This window comes from Aotus nancymaae, unplaced genomic scaffold (assembly GCF_030222135.1).
Source record: "Aotus nancymaae isolate 86718 unplaced genomic scaffold, 86718_ANA_hifiasm-v0.15.2.pri h1tg000099l, whole genome shotgun sequence".
NCBI classification, from domain to species: Eukaryota; Metazoa; Chordata; class Mammalia; order Primates; family Aotidae; genus Aotus; species Aotus nancymaae.
Genome location: NW_026988514.1, coordinates 6407531 through 6425574, shown reverse-complemented (window position 1 = coordinate 6425574; position 18044 = coordinate 6407531). Strand labels below are relative to the sequence as shown.

The following is an 18044-nucleotide window of genomic DNA, read 5'->3' as shown; positions in this document are numbered from 1 at the left end:
CGCCATTGCACTCCAGCCTGGGTAATAAGAGTGAAAATCCGTCTCCAAAAAAAAAAAAAAAAAAAAAAAAAAAAAAAAAAAATTGGATTTCATGGAGGTAGAAAGTAGAATTACAGCTACCAGAGGCTGGGGAGGGTGTGCGTGGAGGAAAAAGGAGGATAAAAAACATTGGTTAATGGGTACAAAAATACAGTTAGATAGTCATAATAAATTCTAATGTTCAATAACTGAGTAGGGTGACTACAGTTAGCAATATATGATATACTTCAAAATAACTAGAAGAGAAGATTTTAAATGTTCCCGACACAGACATGATAAATATTCACAGTGAGGGATAGTCTATGCATGTAACAAAATATCAGAGGTACCCCATAAATATGTACAAATAAACTGAAAAAAGAAAACCAATCAAATATGATTTCAGATACTACACAATGATATAAAACTTTGAGTTAGTTCTTTAGAAAATGATTAAACAAACAGCAGCAAGGGAAGTACACACGGTGAGGAGTGAGTGTAGATGGGAGATGTGGGGAACATCCTCCAGGATGGCTCAGTTTGCCCACACGGTCAAGGACCCTGCGGTGAGGTGAAGGTCTGGGCAAGATGCATGGGGGTTTCATGGGGGCTGCATTCCAGTGCCCGTCTTTGTATAAGCGTGTCACCTATGGGACTCAAACTACCTCAGACTTCTCCAGGGATTCAGCCAATTAAACAGATTTTTTTCCCATTCTGCTGCTTCTAAAAATATAAGATTTTCTACACACTGCTATCATTACAAACTGTGACAGGCACTATAAAGAAAAAGAATACAAAACCCAAATGGGTGAAATAAAATTTAGATTAAGGGGAGGGTGTCAAGAGTAAATGCCTCTGAAGTAGCCAAGAAGTGATGAAGAAATGAGTTAGGAATTTTAGCCATTCATGCAAAAAAGGGGTAAGACTGGGAGAGGCCTTTTAGACAGAACAGCACATGCAAATGTGAGCAGGTAGGAATCTGGCTTGAGAATAGTCAAGGTAGTCACCATACCCTAGGATCATCACGACCAAGGGGACATTGCACAGGATCAGGCTCCAAGTGGCCAGGGCCAGGTCACCTTAGATCTGACAGCTCAAGGCAGTATAATCAGAAACACTGAAGAACTGAAAAGAGAAGCATTAGGATTCTATTTACTGGCTGCTGGGTGCTAGATGGTTTGGGACAAATTCTTGAGAAGCTACTGCAGAAGTTTAGGAGGCCTGGGCCTGGGAGTGGCTAGGATGATGAAGAGGAACAATGGGTTGGGTATCAACTGTCTAAGGGAACACCATGCAAACATTCACTCAACATGTACTGACAACTTCCAAGGCTCCATTCCATCACTGGTTCTGCAGATTTAAGGATAAATAAAGCATGGTTCTACACTCACGGAGGTTACGTGTGGGGTAAAATTTCAACAGAAAAACTTCATGAAAACTCAGGCAGCAATAAGTGTGATCTTGAAAAATAAAAGGAAAAGATGACTTTGGACCCCTCAGGACGTTAGTTGGAGGAGACAAATTTCATGAAATCCTGCCCTTGTAACAGAGGCTCAACAAATGATATCCATTAACATTATTCTATCAATACAAAATAAGTATTGGGTGAAGACTTTGCCATTGTAATTGCTTAAATATTCCCATATGCTTCTTTTAAAACATCCCATCCAACCTACCTGCTTCCTTCTTTGAAAATGGAGTCTGGTTTTTAAAGTCATATACTTCCAATACACACTGAAATACTTTGTAACAAAATCCAGATGGAATACTAGGTGGCAGGATTAAAGTTTTATTTTTACCTCTTTTCAACCTCTAAACTTATGCTAGCAACAGGTGAATTGCAGAAGCATAAAGCAGAATGCAGTGACTGGCTAATATGCTGACTCTAGCTGGGGGCTAACAGTCAGCAGACAAAGACTCCTTACAGAGACAGTGAGGATTTCAGGTAGCATAAAACACATCCATGTTGTGGCCTTCTTTAATCTCAAGAGTACGTCTGCTATACTGAAGATACGATTTTACACGTCATGACCTAAAACTGGCTTGAAACAGCAGGTTCATTTAATAAATACTTCAATAAAAAACTGCCTTCTCAAAAACAGTCTTCTCAAAAACAGTTACCTTCCTCAGGTGGCCCTACTCCCCCAGTCCCAATGAACTGACTCATGCCTAACCATCTTATACAGCATGCTTACTAAGTTACAAAGGGGTACACTTTGCAACAAAATTTCATGCTGACAGATTCACCAGGAAGTTCTGTTGAGTAATTAGATGTTCTAAAAGGCTCACTTCACTCAGATTCTCTCCAGTGACCCTACTAAGTATCCCAGAACTCAATGCAAACAATAAGTGTCCGGTCACAAAGAGCACACAATAAAAATATGTACAAGAAGAAAAAAATAGAAACTATATGATTCTCCATTGTTCAGCAATAAATAATAAAGCTACAATTAAATGAACTGCCCTGGCCGAATCAACCAAAGATCACCAGGATTCAACAAAGTCTTTGACAAGAGTCAGGTTTGTTGGCTCAGTGTAATGCGTGAGCCGCCCCATGGTTCCATGCAAACATTAATCCCAAAACTCAGAACAACCCTGAAGGTGGTATTATTACCCTACTTTTACTGATAAGCAAATTAAAGCTGTGAGAAGTGTCCTTTTTTCAAAATCACATGGCTAGTAAACCATCATCCATGTTAACTCCAAAATCCTTACAAAGTAGCTCAAAATACCCACAACCCAAGCCAAGACCATATCCTTTCCTCTAGACATTTTCAGCTGGTGGTTTGCAAACAGTTTTTTAAACTATAGGAAGAAGTTTCCTTTAAACAAAATATGACTGAAATCCATGAACAAACAGGTACATATTTAAGGCATAGGATGATGTTCTCCTTCAGAACTGCCCTTGGCTACTAGCTACTAGGGGGAGGCAACATGTGACACTGAGTGTTTTTTAAAATGTTTAATTCAACTTAAGCAAACAGGCCATCTGCATGCACTTTGTCACTTTTCTCCATGCTCAGACACTGATCAGCTCCTTTGAAGGGTGGTAGGGCAAAACTGGACAGTAATGGTTTACCACTGCAGTTTTAGCACTGTAGGATTCCTGGCTGAAGGGACAGCAAAAGAAAAGAAATGGAGGTTGGATGAGAAAAAATATTTTGTGAAAGGCATTCATATTTTTAATGCAAAATTAAGTAGAATAATATAATTAGATTTAAAATATGCCTAAGAACAGATAAATTAATGTCTTACGAAGGTTTGCTAGAGTTTATTTTTAGTTTCAAAAAATAAGGGGACCTGAATGAAAACATGCGTTGAGTTAGCACATTAAAATGGCATATAATGTAACTGTTTATTTCAGAGTATCTAGGAGGCCTGAGACAGCAGACAGGTTTTGTCACTTGTTCAAATCCTCCCAACTGGATCTGTGTCATGTTTGGCCATATACCAAAAACATGGGGAAAAGATCTACCCTTGCAAAGAATTTTTATGGGCATAACTGTATGGCCAAGGGGTTGGTCAGAGTCAATGTCTAGGCTGAGAGAGAAGCACTGCCTGGGAGCAAACTCACTGCATCAGATACACTCTCCTGGTTCCTAGGTCATACCCTAGCAGCCAATGTGCTCCTGGTAGGCTAAAGTGACCACACCACAAGTGAGCAGATACCACTGGATGGCTGATTCACTTCCCAAGCCTTCCTTTTCCTAGCTGCCTTCCAGCTAGAAGTGGCCTGTAATCCAGTTCTGGCCAGGGAGGAGTAAATAGATTTCAGGCGGCCAGGTGGGATTTCTGTGAAAACTTTTGCCTTCCTGCTGAAAATGGTGACTCTCAGCTAAGAGACCCTTAATCCCTGATCATTCCTCTAATTCCCGCGAAGGCCACAACCACAGCGCCTGAAGATCCAGCTCTCATTGTAAGACCATGTGCAAGGAGGCGGTAGCATGGAGAGGAAAGAGCCTGCCTGGGTCCCCGGCAACATCTGTGAGCAACTCAGTCCTAGACCACCTACCTCCAGATACCTTGTCATCTGAACCATATAAATCCATAATTATTTAAGTCACCATAGTTAGCTTTTTGTTACTTTCAGTCCAATACATTGTTAATTGTGGCAAGAGACTCTCTTGTGCTTGAGATTTCTTCTGCCTTAAAGTATATGGTTTTCTGGAAAAAATGGAGTTTTCTCCTAGAAATCACTTCCCCCAACACACACTCAAAATCGCGCTTCTAGAAAAACATAACTGCCACACACCTCTTCTGGTCCCAGAACAAATTACAGAAGTGTATCAAGAACTTTAATGTCTATTCAGAAAAAGAGTATAAACACATGTAAGGCATAAGAACACAAAAGCCTCAAGGTAATAACATTTTTCAATGGCGCTCTACCTTAGAAATGTTGCTTGAATGACTCATGGAATGTCCCAAAGTCTTCTCATTCTGCAAGAAAATCAAACAGGTTTTAAGTATGAATCTTTGATTAAAATACGCAAAGAACAAGTAATTGATCATAACAACCCTACTGACAAATTATTCCCTGAACTAGAATTTCTAAGTACAACCTACTATATACTAGATGTGTGTATCCACTCAGAAAATATTGGAGATTTGGGAAAATGAATAAAACAACAGTCCCTGTCCTTAAGAATTTAACTTTTTATTTAAATTAAAATATTTAATTTTTTATTATCAGGAAAAAAGAAGAGTTTGGAATTCACTGTCAAAATAAGATGGTAATAAGTGTATTAAGTCACATTTCAGTGGAAGTTCAGATGGTGCTAAGTGTCTTGGGACACATTTCAAGTGGAGAGGCTACATGCTCAGTTGTATGTGACACAGTCCACATTATGAAGAGCCACTTTGAAAAAGCAAAGAAAAGTGGGACAGTTGACCAGCCCTGGGGTGTCTGGCTAACAAAGTGCTGAATATTCAACAGGGGCATCACATAGCTCACATCTCCTTCAAGCCAGTTTCTCCCCCTGGAGCAGGGAAATCTGGGAGCCAAGCCAGCCGCCTTCCTTTGGTGCCCCTCCACCTTCAGTCACATAGTCTTGTATCAAATTCTTCCTCCTTAATGCCTCTTAATCACAACTCATTTTCATTTTTATTGCCAATGCTTTAGTTTAAGTTCTCATTTCTCAACTAGAATTCTTGAAGAATAAGGTCCCACCTGGCCTTTTTGCCTTTACGTTGACCTCCCTGACACACAACTGTTATGGGTTAAATTGTATATTCTCCTCTCTTCTGTGAAAATTTAGTTGTTAATGTCCTAAACTACCTGTTCCTCAAAATATAACTATTTGGAATAGGGTCTTTAGAGATGTAATTAAATTTACATAAGGTCATTAGGGTGAACTCTAATCCAATATGGTGGTGTCCTTGTAAGAGATCATGACACAGACACACACAGATGAAAGACAATGTGAACACAGAGGGAGAAGACAGCCATCTAGAAGCCAAGGAGAATCCAATCCTGCTGCCACCCTGATCTTGGACTTCCAAACTCCAGACTATGAGAAAATAAATTTCTGTTGTTTAAGCCATAAACTCTGTGTTTATGTGTACATGTGTATGGCACTTTGTTATGGCAACCCTACCAAACAACTACTATCATCTTCCATGCTATGACTTTAAAAAAAGTGAACATTCCAAACATAAATCTGATTTTTAAAAATAAAGTCATTTTCCTGGATCCACTTATTCTTGCTCTAAACCCATATATATATATATGTGATATATATATATGATATATATATATATGGCCTAAGGAAGAGACGATCTTACTTGTATCTCCTTGCTCTGTCGCCCAGGCTGGAGTGCAGTGGCATAATCATGGCTCATTGCAGCCTTCCTTGACCTCTTGGGCTCAAGTGACACTCTTGCCTCAGCCTCCAGAGGAGCTGGGACTACAGACACGTGTCAACATGTCCAACTAAATATTTTTTGTGGCGAGAGGACTCACTGTCACCCAGGCCGGAGTGCAGTGGCACAATCATGACTCACTGCAGTGGCGCAACCATGGCTCACTGCACCCTCAACCTCCTGGGCTCAAGTGATCCTCCCGCCTCAGCCTCCTGAGTAGCAAGACTACAGACATGTGCCACCATGTCTGACTAAGCATTTTTTGTAGAGACAGGGTCTTGCTATGCTGCCCGGGCTGGTCTTGAACTCCTAGCCTCAAGTAATTCTCCCATCTGAGTTTCTCAAAGGAATTACAAGCATGAGTCACCATACCTGACTGTTTCTTCATATTAAGATAGTCAATTAGTAAATTTTAAAGTATGCTCAAAGTGTTGGGAGAATGTCATCAAAGAATGTTTCTAAAAGACCAAGTTTAACTAGCAATTTCATTCAATCATGTTATTCACACGTTCATTCACTGGGAATGGAAGTCCTCTGTCCAGAGAATAAGTAATCTATAACCATCTGAGTTTTATTTATTAGTCAGGAATGTATTATGGGTTAAACATAGGGCACTGCTGTGAGTTCCAATTTTAAAGCTAAGCTACTGGTGACTTACTAATAAATTTTAGTAGAGTCTACTAAATTAAAACAGTGATATCACAGGCCTTGGATTATCTGTATAGAAAGCCAATTATGATCACTGCCACATAATTACTATCTCACAAGGAATGGCTAGTTAGACACCATCTGGAAATCTACAGAGAAGTTCACAAGTACTAAGAAAAGCAATAAATCATATCCTCAGATCTTTTTAACATTAATTATTCCACAGAGAAAGGATATTGGGGGAGGGAGACCTACCTGCTAAGCTAACGTTATAAACCCAAATTGAGAGCTAAAGTTGTTCCTTACCCTTTAATAAATAAATTTGACAATGCAAGCTTCCATTTTGTTTTCTTATTAAAACAATTCATATTTTACATTGGTAAAACCAAACAAATAACAAGCCCCAGAAAACACAAGTGTTTTAAAGCCTGAAACCACCAATATTTAGGGTTGCTTCTCCACTATCTGGTAGGACCTTAACAATTTACTTCTAGCAGACCATCTTCTATTTTCCCCCAATAAACAATGCTATTTAAATGACCATTTATTTGGACTTAACAGAAAAATATAAAGTTCAGGACAACAACAGAGATATTTTCCAGAAAGCAAATCCCAGGACTCATTCAAATCAGGCATTCTTTCCACACTTATTTACTATGCAACTACTATGTGGAAACAACTGTTGTCAAACACAGAATATGGACAAAAATCCAACTCCTAACCATGTGCCAACGATAATATAGAGAATCTCTTATTTGAAATGCTTCGGGTCAGAAGTGTTTCATATTTCTGAGTTCTTTGGACTTTGGAATATTTGCATTATACTTGCTGGTCAAGCATCCCAAATCTGAGAATTCAAAATTTGAAAGGTGATAATGAGCATTTCCTTTGAGTGTCATGCTGGCATTCCAAAGTCCCAGATTTTGAAGTGCTGGATTTCAGGTTTTTGGATTAGGGACACTCAACATCTATTACCATTGAACTGCTCTGAAACACTGTTTTGGTGAGAAATTTACAAACTAGGGAAAAGCTTAAGAATGACATTTTTTAAAAAGCATATATATAAACTATATCAAGGTGGAAGGGTAACACCACTCTGCCCTACAGTCAGAATGCTATCTTGGTTCTGAATGAGAAAGTTTGCCAAGCATCAATGTAAAGAGAACTGGAATTAGGCATACCAAAGAGAAAAAAGTTCCAGTTCAAGCCCAAACTAAGCTTCAATGCCCAATTAATAAAAACTTCGGCAAATTATTTACAGCTCTTCAACACTTTCAAGTCACTGCTTACTGAGTACCACCATCTTGTGACCCCAGGAGAGATGGAAGCCTCACTGCATCTTTCCTTCCTTCCTCAGAGAAGGTACTAAGAGATGTCGCATACTTTCCTGGCTTTCATCTCCCCATCTCTCTGGTGGGCTCTTTTCATCTACATTAAACACGAGAGCTTCTCAGAACACAGCTTCATGCCTTCTTTTCATTTGTTTTCTCCTTTAGCCAGTGCTTCTCCAACTCTGGGCACTTAATCATTTAGGGATCTTGCTAAAATGTAGATTGTGGTTTCTTAGCTCTAGGGAGGATTGAGAATTCTGCATTTCCAATAAGCTCCCAGGTGACCCCATGCTGCTGTCCCCAGACCACAGTTTGAGGTGTAAGTTTTCATTCCAAATCCTGAACCAGAAAAATCAATAAAGGCTGCAAGTTTTGTTTGTTTGAAGACAAGGTTTTGTCATGTTGCCCAGGCTGGAGGGCAGTGGCTATTCACAGGTACCATCATATCGTACTACAGTCTCTAATTCCTGGGCTCAAGTGATCCTCCTACTTCAGCCTCCCAAACAGCTGAGACTACAGGCATACTACTGTTATGACTACTTTTTTAAAAAGCAAATAATGACTATTTTAAAAGTAAATTTCTATGTAAAAGATGGCTGTGAGCCCACAATTGAGTTAATAAAAATAAATCAATCAGAAACACATTGATACAGATTGGGAAAGACTGAGTCTGAGGGTATGATTCAACAAAGTTTTCTTAATGTAAGAAGTTACCAGATCACAAAGGTAAAGAGAAGCTCTGCTGTAGAATAAGGGACATTGTACAATTTAATCAGTACTGTCAATGATGTTTTGCAAGTCCACATGTGGCTCCAACAGAATGCACCTTGGGGGTAGAGTCAAGGCATAGAACTCACATAGACCAAACACACCCTGGAAAGTAGAAGCCAAAAATTATCAAGAAGACAATGAGGTGAGATGCCTAAGCAAGTTTTTGAGATTCTATATAAAACAGTGAAACAACAGGACTTCATCATGTGGGGTTTTCCTGTAACTCTGACCAGGACCAGTCATTAAAAAAACAAACAAACAAAATATGTGGGCAATGAACATTGCTAACTGCATACTCAATACCCATCTCCCTTTCTCCCCACCAAAAGAACCCTGACTTTGCCCTGAGCAGCAACGAACATAGCTAAAAGTTCTCACTTTCCCACATTGCTTTGAAGTTAAGGAAATATATTAAGTATGTAAAAAGTTCTTTTGGAAGAAATTAACTAAAGGTTTTCTGGGAAAACATTTTGCTTTCCTGATATAGCCATGGCCCATTTCTCCAGAATTCCTCCTCCCTCATCCAGCCTGGAAAATAGATGTAATACCAGGAAGTAAAGCAGTTTACTTTGGGACCATAAGGAGAAAAGCTACCAGAAGTCAAACTTTTTGGTCTCAGGACCCCTTTATACTGTAAAAAAAAAAAAAAAAAAAGGATTAAGGGCCAGGTGTGGTGATTCACACATGTAATCCCAGCATTCTGAGAGGCCTAAGTGGATGGATCACCTGAGATCAGGAGTTCGAGACCAGCCTGGCCAATGTGGTAAAACTCCATCTATACTAAAAATATAAAAATTAGTTGAGCGTTGTGGCGCATGCCTGTAATCCCAGCTACTCATGAGGCTGAGGCAGGAGAATTGCTTAAACCTGGGAGGAGGAGGTTGCAGTGAGCTGAGATCATGCCATTGCACTATAGCCTGGGCAACAAAAGCAAAACTCTGTCTCAAAAAAAAAAAAGATTAAGGTGATTATGTAGGGTTTCATCTATTGATATTTACCATATTAGAAATTAAAATTGCAAATTTAAAAAATATATCTCTTCATTTAGCATTAGCAATAAACCCAGTTAATATAAATAACATTTTGATGAAGTTAACTATTTTCTCAGACAAAAAAAATTAGTGAGCAAAGTGGTACTCTTGTATATTTTTGTAAATCTTGTTGTTTAATAGAAGACAGTTGGATTCCTGCATCTGTTTATGTATAAATCCCTTCTGATCTGTTGCTTTTGTGAGGACCCATTCAAAACTCCACAGTTGGTATAAAGATGATTTTAAGCTGAAGACAACTGATAGTCAATGAAAGCAGGAAGAAGCCTTCTCCATACTTCCCTTTCATGGATTAAAAGCAGAAACTGTGACAAATGAGGGTGCCATAAATTCCCTCTTCCAGGGTTTACTCCCAGGAAGGAGATCGAGAGTAAACCTACCATAATTCCCCTCTCCAGGAGGAGTTTTATGGCCATGAAGAAAAAGACACTCCCATCTGTACAAACATACATTATCACATGCTTTCTTATCTCTTAATTTGGAGGGAGGGAAGGGGAAGGTAGGGGAGGGGAGGGGAGGGGAGGGCAGGCAGCAGGAAAGAAATGGTTCATCATGTACTCCATGGTACATGGGAACCACAAAAAGATTAACTGCTGACTCATCCTCAGAAACCAGGGAGGCCAGGGACAATGGAAGGACATTAAGAACTGAAAGGAAAAAAAAATGTCAACCAAGATAATTATAATCAGCAAAACTATCTTCAAAAATGAAGATGAAAAAGGCATTCATAGATAAACAGAAACTCAGAGAACCCATTGCAAGCAGATGCACCTTAAAAGAAATACTAAAGGAAGTTCTTTGGGTTGAAAGCATGTACTGTCAAACAGTAGTCAAAAGTAATATATTTAACAGTAATAAGAGACAGGTGGGTACAAAGCTGTCATCATTATACTAATATCAGACAAAACAGACTTCAGAAAATTTTACCAGAGATAAAGAGGGACTTTTACTATGACAGGTTGGCATAAGGAAATGACATCACATGGAAATTAAAATCCACTGAAACAAATGAAGATAATGAGAAGTGCTAAGTTTAAAAAAACAAACTTTATAAACATATGATACCCTCCTTTCTTTTATGTCTTTAAAAGACAGTTATATAAACTAATAATTGCTACAATGTATTGTTGGGTTTGTAACATACATAGCTATGTATGAACAATTATTGGCAAAGAAATAGAGGTACATAGGAGAAATCATTTTATGTATTACAGGAATTAAATCAATATGAATCTGAGAAAATTGTTAGAAAAATATATACATATTGTAAACCCTGAAACAACCACTAAATAAATAATTTTAAGTAGCATTAAAAATAACTTAAAAATCATTAAATAAATTAAAATGTTACAATATAAAATAATGCAAAAGAAAGCAATAAATGAAGAACAAAGGAACAAAATTGGCAAGACACAGAAAACAAAAAGTAAAATGGCAAACAAATCAAACTGTATCAATAATAGCATGAAATGCAAACGGATTAACAATTAAATCAAAAGGAAGGGTTGTCAGGATGTACAAAAAAACAAAATCCAGTTGTATTCTAAGTTCAGGAGACACAGTTATATTCAAAATTATAAATAGGATTAAAGTAAAAGAAGCAAAAAGATACACAGCACGAAACAACCACCATAAGAAAGCAGTAGTCTAAATTATATTAATATCAGACAAAACAGACTTAGGAAAATTTTATTAGAGGTAAAGAGAGACTTTTACTATGATAAGGTCAACCATAATGAAGCTAACAATTATAAATATATAAGCACCTAATATGAAAACCACAAAATATATAAAGCAAGAACTGACAGAGCTGAGTGAAAAACAGATGAACAATACTTGCAGACTTCAAAATCCTGCTTTCAACAATGAACAGCCAGGGTAGGTAAAAGAAGACTTGAACATCACTAAACCAACTTGACCTAACAGACAACCATAGAATACACAACCTAACAACAACAGAATATACATTCTTCTTAAGTGCATATTGAACATTCTCCAGGAAAGACTATAAGGTAGACCACAAAACAAACATCAGTCAATGTAAAAGGACTCAAATCAATATGATTCTGGCTACAACAGAGTTAAACTTTAGAGTCAAATGTTATTTATCAACAGCAGAAAGAAATTACCAAATTCACAAATGTGGAAATTAAACAACAAAATCTGAAGTCACAAAATACCACACTTACACAATGCAACTAAAATAGTGCTTAGGTGGGTATTTATAGCTGTAAATAACAATATTAAAGAAAGGTACAGAGAAAATGCAGTTATATGTAAGTCAGACAGGAAGGCCTACCAGAAACCAAATTTTCTGGCAATGTGATTTTGGACTTCTTGTGTCCAAAAATGTGAGAAATTAATTAAATTTCTGTTATTTAAGCCACCCAGCCTATGGTATTTTGTTATGGCAGCCTGAGCAGACTAATACAAACATCTACTTAAAAACTACAGGGGCAGGGCACGGGGGCTCACATCTGTAATCCCAGCACTTTGGGAGGCCGAGACGGGCGGATCACGAGGTCAGGAGATCAAGACCACCCTGGCCAACATGGTGAAATCCCGTCTCTACTAAAATACAAAAAAATTAGCCAGGCGTGGTGACTCGCGCCTGTAGTCCCAGCTACTCAGGAGGCTAAGGCAGGGGAATCGCCTGAACCCTGGAGACGGAGGTTTCAGTGAGCCGAGATCACACCACTGCACTCCAGTCAGGTGACAGAGCAAGACTCTGTCTTAAAAAAAAAACAAAAAAACAGGTAACATTTATACTTCATTGTGAAAGACTGAATGCTTACTACCTAAAATTACAACAGCAATTATGTCTGCTTTCACCATTTCTTTTTAAATTTTTAATTGTGGTAAAATACACATAATATAAATATACCATCATATGAAATATGCATAATACAAAATTCACCATCTTAACCATTTTAAGTGTACAGTTCAGTATTAAGTATATTCACATTGTTGCACAATCTACAGAACTTTTTCATCTTGCAAAAACTGAAACTCTATACTCATTAAACAACTCCCTATGTCTTCCTACCCCCAAAACATTTTTAAAAATTTTTTACTTTGTTTCTATGATTCTGACTACCCTAGATATTTTATAAAAGTGGAATCATAACAGTATGTCTTTCTGTGATTAGCTCATTTCACTTAGCATAATGTCCTCAAGGTCATCCGTGCTGTAGCATATGTCAGAATCCTTTTCTTTTCTTTCTTTTTTTTTTTTTTTAAAGAAGTCTCACTCTGTCATCCAGGCTGGAGTGCAGTGGCATGATCTCAGCTCACTGCAACCTCTGCCTTCCAAGTTCAAGCAACTCTCTTGACTCAGCCTCCCAAGTAGCTGGGATTACAGACATGCACTACCACATCCGGCTAATTTTTGTTTTTTTAGTAGAGACAGGGTTTCACCATGTTGGCCAGGCTGGTCTCAAACTCCTGACCTCAGGCAATCCTCCCACCTTGGCCTCCCACAGTGCTAGGATAACAAGCGTAAGCCACCAAGCCCAGCCAGAATCCTTTTCTTTTTAAGACAAATAAGCTATATGCAATAAATGTACCGTATTTTATTTATCCATTCATGCTTTGATGGACACTTGAATTGCTTCCACCCTTTGGCACTGTAAATAATGTTGTTATGAACACAGGTATACAAATATGTCTTTGAGATATGGCTTTCAATTCTTTTGGCTATAAACCCAGAAGTGGAATTGCTGGGTCATACAGTAATAATTATCTTTTATTTTTTGAGGAACTGCCATACTGTTTTCCATTGAGGTTGCACTATTTTATCTTCCTATTAGCAGTGCATAATCAGGGTTCCAATTTGTTCAGATCCTCATCAACATGTTTTAAATATATATATAACAGCCATCCTGATGGTTGTAAAGTGCTATCTCACTGTGGTTTTGATTTGCATTTCCCTAATGATCAGTGATGTTGACCATCTTTTCATATGCCTGCCAGCCATTTGTATATCTTCTTTGGATAAGTGTCTATTCCAACATTTTAGAATCAGATTACCTGTTGCTGTTGAGATGTAGGAGTTCTTTATATATTCTGGATATTATCCCTTTATTAGATATATGATTTGTAAATATTGTCTCCCATTCCCTGAAAGTTGCCTTTCCACTCTGTCCACTGTAACCTTTGATGTCCAGAAGTTTTAAATTTTGATGTAGTCTAATTTCTCTATTTTTACTTCTGTCGCCTTTACTTTTGGTGTCACATCTAAGAAATTTTTGCCAAATCCAATGTCAAGAAGTTTCTTTCCCTATGTTTTCTTTTGGGAACTGCATAGCTTTAAGTCTTAGATCTATTTTCAGTTAATCTTTCAACATGGTGTAAAGTAAGGGTCCAATTGTATTCTTTTGCATCTTAATATCCAGATCCCTGCCATCGCCTACCAATATCATTTGTTGAAAAGACTGTCCTTTCCTAACTGACTAGTCTTGGCACCATTGTGGGAAATCATTTGGCCAAATATGTGAGGCTTTATTTCTGGGGCTCTGTATTCTATTCCATTGGTTTCTATGTCTGTCTTACGCCACTATGACACTAATTTGCTTACTGTAGCTTTGTAGTAAGTTTGAAGTCAGGAAGCATCAAATCATCACTTTCTTCTTTTTGTTCAAGATCATTCTGGCTATTCAGGATCCCCTGGGATTCCATATAAGTTACAGAACAGATTTTTCTATTTCTGTAAAACGAAAGTTACTGAGATTTTGTTAAGGATTATACTGAATATACAGATTGATTTGGACAGTACTGTCATCTTAGCAATATTAAGTTTTCCAATAAACACAGATGTCTTCCCATTTATTTTATGTCAAATTTCTTTCATCAATATATTGTAGTTTTCTGTGTATAAGTCTTTACCACCTTGGTTAAGCCTATTCCTAAATACTTTATGTATTTTGATGACATTTTAAATTGGACTATTTTCTCAATATCCTTTTTGGATTGTTCATTATTAGTATATAGAAACATAACTGGTTTGTGTGTGTGTTGATTTTATAACTTGACACTTTGCTGAATTCATTTAGTCTGGTTTTTTGTTTGTTTTGCATGGACTCTTTAGGGTTTTCTATACATAAAATCGTGTCATATGTAAACATAGGTAATTTTACTTCTTTCCAATTTTGATGTTTTTCACACCTCTTTTTCTTGCCTAATTGTTCTGGTTAGGATTTCCAGTAATGTGTTGAACAGCAGTGGCAAAAGCAGGCGTCCTTATCGTGACCCTGATCTTAGAGGAAAATTTTTCAGACTTTCACCAATGACTATAATGTTAGCTGAAGACTTTTCATACATGGACTTTATTATGTTGAGGTAGTTTCCCTCTATTACTAGTTTCTTGAATGTTTTGTACTATTCTTATTCATCATAGTGCCAAAAGTTATAGCATCACAATTATAAAAATAAAGGAAATAAAAGGCATATACATCAAAATGAAAGACATAAAAATCTTTATCTGTAAATGACATGATTGCTTATGTACAAAATCCCAAGGAATCAAAAATAAATAGCAACAACTAACTCCTAGAATGAGTACAGCAAAGTCACAGGATACAAGATAGACATACACAAATTAACTGCACTGCTATATATATATATCTCATATACATGTAACAATAAACAAAAGAACTCACGGTTACTATTATAGAGCCACTCTAAAAAAAAAAACCTTAAGTATTCAGGTGCAAATTAGGCAAAACATAAATCTGACTGTTGAAGCTCCAAAAAAAAAATTAAATAATCTAAACATATAAAAAGACATACTGTTCCTGGAATGAAAAATTCAACATAATGAAAGCTGACAACTCTTCCCCAAGTTGATAAACAGCTTTAACATAATTCCTATCAAAATTCTAGATATAGACAGGTTATTCTAAGATTCACACAAATAGGCAAAGGAACTAGAATACTTAAAACAATCCTAAAGAATCCTAAAATAATAATAAACTGGGAGAAATCCATTCATCCAATTTCAAGAACTAATATATAACCAGAGTAATCAATACTGTGTGGTACTAGTGAAGAACCAGACATAAACATCAATGGAACAGGATAGAGAATCCAGTAATCAACCTATATATTATGCACAACTGATTTTTAAGAAAGCAATTCAATAGAGGAAAAAGAATTTTCAACAAATGATGCTGGAGCAAAGCAACAAACTTTGACTTGATTCTCAAACTTATGCAAAAATTAACTCAAAATAGTTCATGGCCTTCATGTATAATGTAAAACCATAAAACATTTTTAAAAAAATAGGAGTAAATCTTCAGGATTCAAGGCTGGGCAAAGAGTTCTTATACTGACACCCAAAGCAGAATCCATTTAATAAACTGATAAATTAAATTTCATCAAAATCAGAAACATTTGCTCCAAGAAAGATCCCGTTAAGAGGCTGAAAAATAAAAACTATAGCCTGAGAGAAAATATTTGCAAATGAATAATCAATTAAGGACTAGTATTTAGAATATAGAAATAATTCTTAGAACTGAACATTTAAAAAAATCTAATTAGAAAATAGGCAAAAGATATGAAGGGACATTTTAATGAATAGGATACTCGAATGGCAAATAAGCACATGAGAAGATATTCAACATCACTGGCCATAGAGAAATGGGATTAAAATCACAATGAGATATTACTACACATCTATCAGAACGGCTAAAAATTTTTTAAAATAATGACATCACCAAACGTTGATGAGGATACAGAGAAACTAGATCAATTATACATTGTGTGCAGAAAAATAAAATATGACAGCTATTCTGGAAAAAACTCTTTAAAAATTAAACATGAAATAGCTATAGCTCTCCTGAAGATTTACCTCAGAGAAATGAAACATATGTTCACATAAAAACTTATAGGTGTTTAAAGCAGCTTTGTTCAAACAAATGTTCTTGAACAGGTAAATGGTTAGAAAACTGTGGTCCATGCATACCATGGAGGACTACTCCAGCAGTAAAAGGGAACAAACTATTGATACAAACACAAACCCGGAATAAATCTCCAGAGAATTATACTTAATTTAAAAAGCCAATCTCAAATGGCTACAAATTATTCCAAACAGTAAAGGAGAAAGTATGGTGCTGGCAAATATTTGAAGAAATACTTGTTAAAATTTTCCAAAGTTTGGTGAAGGACATAAACCTATGCATTCAAGAAACTGAAGAAACTACAAGAAACCTGTGCCCAGGCACACCATAGTCAAATTAATGAAGACAAAGAAGAAATCTGGAAAGCAGCCAGAGGAAAAGGATGCATTATCTATAGGGGAACAATGATTCAAATGACTGTGGCTTGCTCATCAGGAAACCCTGAAGGCCAGTAGTCAGAAGTAACATCATTTTTCAAATATTGATGAAAGAGAGCTGTTTACCCAAATTTAAATATGTGGTGGAAATATATTTCAGGAATGAAGGGAAATAAAGACAGTGACAGACAAAGAGTAACAAGATTAGCAACTTAGGAGATCTGCTTAAAAGAAAAATTCATCACTTGGAAGGAAAATGATACCAGAAAACAATGTGCAATATCCCCAAGAAAGAAAGAGCAACAGAAAGGCTAAGCATTCAGACAAAAACAATTGATTATTTTTTCTCTTGATTCTTTATATTTGATAGCTGAAAGCAAATGATAATAATAATACAGACTATGAGGGACTTTCAAAGTATGCAATGTAGAATATAAGATAACGAAATCAGAAAGGGGGAAAGTGTAAGTTGTGGTATATTTTCTATATTATATAGTAAAGTTTCTACACCATAGTTGAAATAGAAATAGCGAAATATTGATTCTAAATAGATTCTGAGAATTACGTATTTTGTAACTCATTTTTTAAAAAGCAGATAGTCAAACTCCAAATAGATAAACATAGCAATAATTACGTATGCATGTAAACACTGCAATTACAAGACACAAATGTGGAGAACTGACTTTTTAAAAAATGACCAAGGCCAGGTGCAGTGGCTCACGCCTGTAATCTCAGCACTTTGGAAGGCCAAGACAGGTGGATCATGAGGTCAGGAGATGGAGATCATCCTGGCCAACACAGCGAAACCTCGTCTCTACTTAAAATGCAAAAATTAGCTGGGTGTGGTGGCACATGCCTATAGTCCCAGCTACTCGGGAGGCTGAGGCAGAAGAATCGCATGGACACGGGAGGCAGAGGTTGCAAAGAGCTGAGATTGTGCGACTGCACTCAAGCCTGGTGACAGAGCAAGACTGTATCTCCAAAAATAAATATATAAATAAAAATCACCAATTATATGTTATCTACAGGAAACTCATTTCATTGATACAGGTCGTATAAAATAAAGGAATGGGAAAATATATACCAAGCAAACAC

At 36.9% G+C, this 18044-nt stretch overlaps 1 protein-coding gene across 2 annotated transcripts in view; it reads right to left on the bottom strand.

Annotated features, from left to right (window-relative positions):
- The window catches only part of MARCHF8 (membrane associated ring-CH-type finger 8), an 80038-nt gene that overhangs the window by 25423 nt on the left and 36571 nt on the right, over nt 1-18044 (bottom strand). For both annotated transcript variants that reach the window (XM_012439264.3, XM_012439262.3), the window contains exon 3: nt 4405-4455. In XM_012439264.3, coding sequence (XP_012294687.1) covers nt 4405-4455 — 51 coding nt within the window. The remainder of the gene's footprint in view (nt 1-4404; nt 4456-18044) is intronic.